Here is a 7,500-nt window from a genome sequence, read left to right on the forward strand (position 1 = left end):
AGTGCGAATAAAGAACTATTTTGACACTAACTAGTAACTAGCTAGATTAAAAAACAACATCAACTTCCGGGGGGGGGGGGGTGAAAAAAAGTATGTCTCAAAGGGGGTGCGTGACATAACATAGTGTAATAGCATCTTTAGTGAGAGTAAAGAACTATCTTGACACTAACTAGTAACTAGCTTGATTTTTTTTTTTAAACTAACTTCAGGGGGGGGCGTGAAAAAGTATGTCTCAAGGGGGGGGAATGACAGAACATAGTGTAATAGCATCTTTAGTGCGAGTAAAGAACTATCTTGACACTAACTAGTAACTAGCTTGATTAAAAAACAACATTAACTTCAGGGGGGGGCGTGAAAAAAAGTATGTCTCAAAGGGGGTGCGTGACATAACATAGTGTAATAGCATCTTTAGTGCGAGTAAAGAACTTTCTTGACACTAACTAGTAACTAGCTTGATTAAAAAACAACATTATTAACTTCAGGGGGGGCGTGACAGAACATAGTGTAATAGCATCTTTAGCGCGAGTAAAGAACTATCTTGACACCAACTAGTAACTAGCTTGATTAAAAAACAACATTATTAACTTCAGGGGGGGCGTGAAAAAAGTATGTCTCAACGGGGGAGCTTGACAGAACATAGTGTAATAGCATCTTTAGTGCGAGTAAAGAACTATCTTGTATGGGGGGCGGGGGCGTGAGAAGCAATAGCGTATTAGCATCTTTACTATTAGTCAATAACGATCTTGACACATACAGTTAAAAAAATCAACCACAATTTTGGGGGTGTGTGAAAAAATGTATGTCCCTTGGGGGGGGCGTGACAGAAAAGCAGTGCTTTATTGCTATGTTTAAACACATTCAGATCTTCGCAATAGCGTATTAGCATCTTTACTATTAGTCAGTAACGATCTTCACACATACAGATAAAAAATAAACAATAACTTTGGGGGCGGTGAAAAATGTTCCTTGGGGGGGGGGGCGTGAGAGAAAAGCAGTGCTTCATTGCTATGTTTAGACACATTCAGATCTTCGCAATAGCGTATTAGCAACTTTACTATTAGTCAATAACGATCTTGACACATTCAGATAAAAAATAAACAATAACTTTGGGGGGGGGGGGGGGGGTGAAAAAATGTATGTCCTTTGGGGGGGCGTGAGACAAAAGCAGTGCTTTATTGCTGTTTAGACACATTCAGATCTCTGCAATAGCGTATTAGCATCTTTACTATTAGTCAATAACGATCTTGACACATACAGATAAAAAAATAAACAATAACTTGGGGGGGGGGGGGTGCAAAATAATGTATGTCCCTTGGGAGGACGGGGGAGGTGAGAGAAAAGCAGTGCTTCATTGCTATGTTTAGACACATTCAGATCTCCGCAATAGCGTATTAGCAACTTTACTATTAGTCAATAACGATCTTCACACATTCAGATAAAAAATAAACAATAACTTTGGGGGGGGGGGGGCGTGAGAGAAAAGCAGTGCTTCATTGCTATGTTTAAACACATTCAGATCTTCGCAATAGCGTATTAGCAACTTTACTATTAGTCAATAACGATCTTGACACATTCAGATAAAAAATAAACAATAACTTTGGGGGGGCGTGAAAAAATGTATGTCCCTTAGGGGGGGCGAGAGAGAAAAGCAGTGCTTCATTGCTATGTTTAGACACATTCAGATCTCCGCAATAGCGTATTAGCAACTTTACTATTAGTCAATAACGATCTTCACACATTCAGACAAAATAAACAATAACTTTGGGGGGGGGAAGTGAAAAATGTATGTCTCTTGGGGGGGCGTGAGAGAAAAGCAGTGCTTTATTGCTCTGTTTAAACACATTCAGATCTTCGCAATAGCGTATTAGCAACTTTACTATTAGCAGAGGTGGGTAGTAACGCGCTACATTTACTCCGTTACATCTACTTCAGTAACTTTTGGGATAAATTGTACTTCTAAGAGTAGTTTTAATGCAACATACTTTTACTTTTACTTGAGTATATTTATAGAGAAAAAACGCTACTTTTACTCCGCTACTTTTATCTACATTCAGCTCGCTACTCGCTACTAATTTTGATCGATCTGTTAATGCACGCTTTGTTTGTTTTGGTTTGTCAGACAGACCTTCATAGTGCCTGCGTTTCAACAAATACAGTCACTGGTGACGTTCACTCCGTTCCACCAATCAGATGCGGTCATGGTGACGTTGGACCAATCAAACAGAGCCAGGTGGTCACATGACCTGACTTAAACAAGTTGAAAAACTTATTCGGGTGTTACCATTTAGTGGTCAATTGTACGGAATATATACTGTACTGTGCAATCTACTAATAAAAGTTTCAATCAATCAATCAAAAGTGTGAAAGAAAAAAGACCCTTTTTTTTATTTCAACCGTACTTCCCGTCAAAAGCCTAAAGACTGACTGCACAGTTCCTGTCTTCACAATAAAAGTGCCGCTCCATCGCGCCTGCGCTTTCAAAATAAGAGTCTCCGAAAGCCAGCGCAAACAAGCTAGCAAGCTACGGAGTTTGCCGCCAATGTATTTCTTGTAAAATGTATAAAAACGAATATGGAAGCTGGACAAATAAGAAGCCAAAAACCAACCACTTTCATGTGGTATTGGACAGAAAGGAAGACTTTTTTTTCTCTTCCATTCGAAAATGTGGACGTTATTGTCTGATTCCAATCAATGCAAGTCATCAGAATCAGGTAATACACCAACTTATATTCTTGTCTTCATGAAAGAAAGGAATCTATGTATTAAACATGCATGTATATTCATTAAAACACCTTTAACATGTAAACAAAAACGGCAAAATAAATAAATATAAATTATATACTGTATATATCAATGTATATATATATATATATATATATATATATATATATATATATATATATATATATGCGTGTGTGTGTATGTTACTCATCAGTTACTCAGTACTTGAGTAGTTTTTTCACAACATACTTTTTACTTTTACTCAAGTAAATATTTGGGTGACTACTCCTTACTTTTACTTGAGTAATAAATCTCTAAAGTAACAGTACTCTTACTTGAGTACAAATTCTGGCTACTCTACCCACCTCTGACTATTAGTCAATAACTATCTTCACACAAACAGATAAAAAAATTACAAATTTTTTTTGGGGGGGGGGCGTGAAATATTTGTATGTCCCTTGGGAGGGGGGGCGTGAGAGAAAAGCAGTGCTTTATTGCTATGTTTAGACACATTCAGATCTCCCTTTGAATCGCAGCTATTTTTACTTCTCATTCTGTCAATGGTGCTCGCCTTCCTCCCGCTCCTCTTCCTCAGCCTCGTCGGTAACGGAACATGTGGGCGTGATTTGACGGCGCTGGTGGGGGGCGGGAAGGGGGGGGGGGGGGGTTCATCTTGGAGTGGCTCCAGAGTGGAGGTGTGTGTTGGGGGGGGGGGGGGGTTGTTTCGCGACTCCCGATGACATCATCATCATCCATCCGCGTGCACAACCGCATTAACTTCCACGCGTGTACATTCACGCCGTGCGCGATAACCCCACCCACCAAAGACGCGCGCGCGCGCGCGCACACACACCAAGAAGTGGGTTCAAGCGCGCGCGCCCCCGCCTAATTTAACGGCGGGGACGCGAGCCGGCGACACACAAAAGAACCGCCGTGGCGCTTAATTAAGAGATTAGCCACTAATTACCCCACGCCGCGTGCCAAAATACGCGCGTCGGCTTGAGACGCGCGTGCGCGAGGGGGGGGGCACACAGGTCCGATATGTAGGTCGAGTGCAGGATTTTTCACGGCATTACCGATGATAACACGCACACGCACACACACAAAGAGCTGGAACTCACCGCGACGACGTGAACGAGCAGCGCGGCCAGCAGCGCCAACAGCCCGGGTAGCCTCATGCTCGGTGGGGGTGCCACAGCCGCCAGTCCCGGTGCTGCTGCTGCGGGGGGAATTCTGCCGCTTCTGCTTCGCGTCGGTACCGGCTCCCCAAACTTCAAAGAGATCCGGCGACCATCCGGCGGGTTTAGGAAACCTCCCCACTTCCACGGAAAAGATCCTCTTCTTCTTCTTCTTCTCCTCCTTCCTGATTTACTAGCGGGACTGTGCTGTGTCTCCTCCCCCTCTCCGGTAAGAGGATGTTCCGTATGGACGCTGCCTGGCCTGGGCGTCTGGCGGCAGGAGGAGGGGCTGCTGGAGGGGGGAGGAGACAGCGAGGAGACGAGGAGACGAGGAGGGGGGGGGGGATTGTTGCCCCCTGCAGCTCGTCACAGGGAGACTTTTTAGGAGGGCTGCCGTGGATTTTACACACTCCGCCCTCCCTGCTCACGTGTCCGTGAACGGTTTCCTAGCAACCAGGTGGTTAACGGCATCGCGCGCACACCGGGCAAAAAATACCTCGTGTCATATTTCAAAGGTGCTTTTTTTTTTTTTTTTTTTTTTTTTTAAACAAATAATTGCTTTTTAAATCCAACTGGTCCTTCAATTAGGTTAAAAAAATGATATATTTAGTGCAAAATAATTATTTGTACTACTTCTAAAAAGGGCCCACTTGGAGGCTCCGCCCCCTCAAAAGGTATGTTAACCGATTTTTTTTTATATCCTTTTTTTAATCAAACTGGGTGTTGTTTTACTTAAATTTTTGTTTTAAAAATGTTCCAAGAGTATTTATTTAGTGCAAAGAATAAATAAATATTAGTATAATTACAACATAATTTTTTTTCTGAAATATTTGTTTATTGGGGTTTTTACAAAACACATTTTGGACCATGAGGGATCGAACACAGTACAACAAACCACCTTACAGGACATGGTGAACAATCAAGAGGAATGTACTATTAATAGATTATATTAATTTTTTATTATATATATTTTATTAATAATATATATATATATATATATATCAAATATTTGTGTTTATATATATATATATAATAAAATAAATAAAATAATTTTATATACAGTATATATAGTATATTTACATACATATATTCACATACATACATAATACATATAGATAAAACAAAATATTTTAAATAAATATATATATATATATACATATATGGATAAATAAATAAATATATATGTACACACATACAATATTTTTCATAAATAAATAAATATATATTGTATATATATATACATACAAACATAATAAAAAAATATGTTTGATAATAAAAACATTTTATATATATATATATTTAATTACAGTTTTATTATTTTTATTATGTATTTAATGTTATTTGGAAGCCCTCCTCCCCCATTACCAAAAAAACCAAAACATGTTTTATTCATGTGAAACTATTTCAATACTTGTTTAATCAAACTTGCATTTAATTTGATGCATGTTTTGTACTACAACTCATTCATGGTAAGGAAATTGTTCCAAAATTATTTATTTAGTGCAAAAAAACTATTTTAACAAAACATTAATTAGCAAAACACACATATTAATGTTTTTATTATTATTTATGTATGTATATATATATATCCATCCATCCATTTTCTACCGCTTATTCCCTTTTGGGGTCGCTGGAGCTTATCTCAGCTACAATCGGGCGGAAGGCGGGGTACACCCTGGACAAGTCGCCACCTCATCGCAGGGCCAACACAGATAGACAGACAACATTCACACTCACATTCACACACTAGGGCCAATTTAGTGTTGCCAATCAACCTATCCCCATATATATATATATATATATATATATATATATACATACACAGTATATGTATTTCTGAAAAATATTTTATTATATGGGTATATATATATATATATATATGTATAATATATACATATTTATTTAAAATAGTTTATTTTATCTATGTACTATGTATGTATGTGTACATATGTATGTAAATATACTATATATATATATAATTATTATATTTATTTTATTTTATATATATATATATATATAAATATTGTATTTTTATATATACACACACATTTATATATATATACATCTATATATATATAGATGTATATATATATTTATTTAAAATAGTTTATTTTATCTATATGTATTATGTATGTATGTGTACATATGTATGTAAATATACTATATATAAAATTAGATTTATATATTATATATATACTATAAGTATTTGGCCACCCATCCAAATGATCGGAATCAGGCATCTTAATCACAGGTGTATCAAATCAAGCACTTAGGCATGGAGACTGTTTCTACAAACATTTGTGAAAGAATGGGCCGCTCTCAGTGATTTCCAGCGTGGAACTGTCATAGGATGCCACCTGTGCAACAAATACAGTCATTAAAGTTCCTCGCTCCTAAATATTCCAAAGTCAACTGTGGGCTTTATTATAAGAAAAGTGAAGAGTTTGGGAACAACAGCAACTCAGCCACCAAGTGGTAGGCCACGTAAACTGACAGAGAGGTCAGCATAGTGCAAAGACTTTCTGCACAGTCAGTTGCTACAGAGCTCCAAACGTCATGTGACCTTCCAATTAGCCCACGTACAGTACGCAGAGAGCTTCATGGAATGGATTTCTATGTCCAGGCAGCTGCATCTAAGCCATACATCGCCAAGTCCAATGCAAAGCGTGGGATGCAGTGGTGTAAAGGGCATCACCACTGGACTCTAGAGCAGTGGAGACGCCTTCTCTGGAGTGATGAATCACACTTTTCCATCTGGCAATCTGATGGACTTGTCTGGGTTTGGAGGTTGCCAGGAGAACGCTACCTTTCGGACTCCATTGTGCCGAGTGTGACATTTGGTGAAGGAGGAATTATGGTGTGGGGTTGTTTTTCAGGAGTTGGGCTTGGCCCCTTAGTTCCAGTGAAATTAACTTTGAATGCTCCAGGATACCAGAACATTTTGGACAACTGCATGCTCCCAACCTTGTGGGAACAGTTTGGAGCAGACCCCTTCCTCTTCCAACATGACTGTGCACCAGTGCACAAAGCAAGGTCCATAAAGACATGGATGACAGAGTCTGGTGTGGATGAACTTGACTGGCCTACACAGAGTCCTGACCTGAACCCGATAGAACACCTTTGGGATGAATTAGAACAGAGACTGAGAGCCAGGCCTTCAGTGTGTGACCTCATCTCACCGATGCGCTTTTGGAAGAATGGTGGAAAATTCCTATAAACACACTCCGCAACCTTGTGGACAGCCTTCCCAGAAGAGTTGTAATAGCTGCAAAAGGTGGACCCACATCATATTGAACCCTATGGGTTAGGAATGGGATGGCACTTCTAGGTCATATGTGAGTCAAGGCAGGTGGCCAAATACTTTTGGCAATATAGTGTATACACACACACACACACAAATATATATATATATTTATATATAAATATACATATATATATATACACACACACATATGTGTGTGAATAGATGTGTATATACATATCTATACACACACACACACACACATATATATAATGTGTGTATAGAAATGTATATACATTTGTATATATATATATACACACACACACACACACACACATATATACACGTATATATATATGC

At 38.7% G+C, this 7,500-nt stretch overlaps 1 protein-coding gene across 1 annotated transcript in view; it reads right to left on the minus strand.

Moving 5' to 3' along the window:
- The window catches only part of sdc3 (syndecan 3), an 80,587-nt gene extending 76,256 nt beyond the window's left edge, over positions 1–4,331 (minus strand). Inside the window, exon 1 of the mRNA XM_061930909.2 lies at positions 3,843–4,331. Coding sequence (XP_061786893.1) covers positions 3,843–3,899 — 57 coding nt within the window. The 5' untranslated portion in view covers positions 3,900–4,331. The remainder of the gene's footprint in view (positions 1–3,842) is intronic.
- Between the last annotated feature and the right edge of the window lie 3,169 nt (positions 4,332–7,500).

This window comes from Nerophis lumbriciformis, linkage group LG37 (genome assembly GCF_033978685.3).
Source record: "Nerophis lumbriciformis linkage group LG37, RoL_Nlum_v2.1, whole genome shotgun sequence".
Classification (NCBI taxonomy): Eukaryota; Metazoa; Chordata; class Actinopteri; order Syngnathiformes; family Syngnathidae; genus Nerophis; species Nerophis lumbriciformis.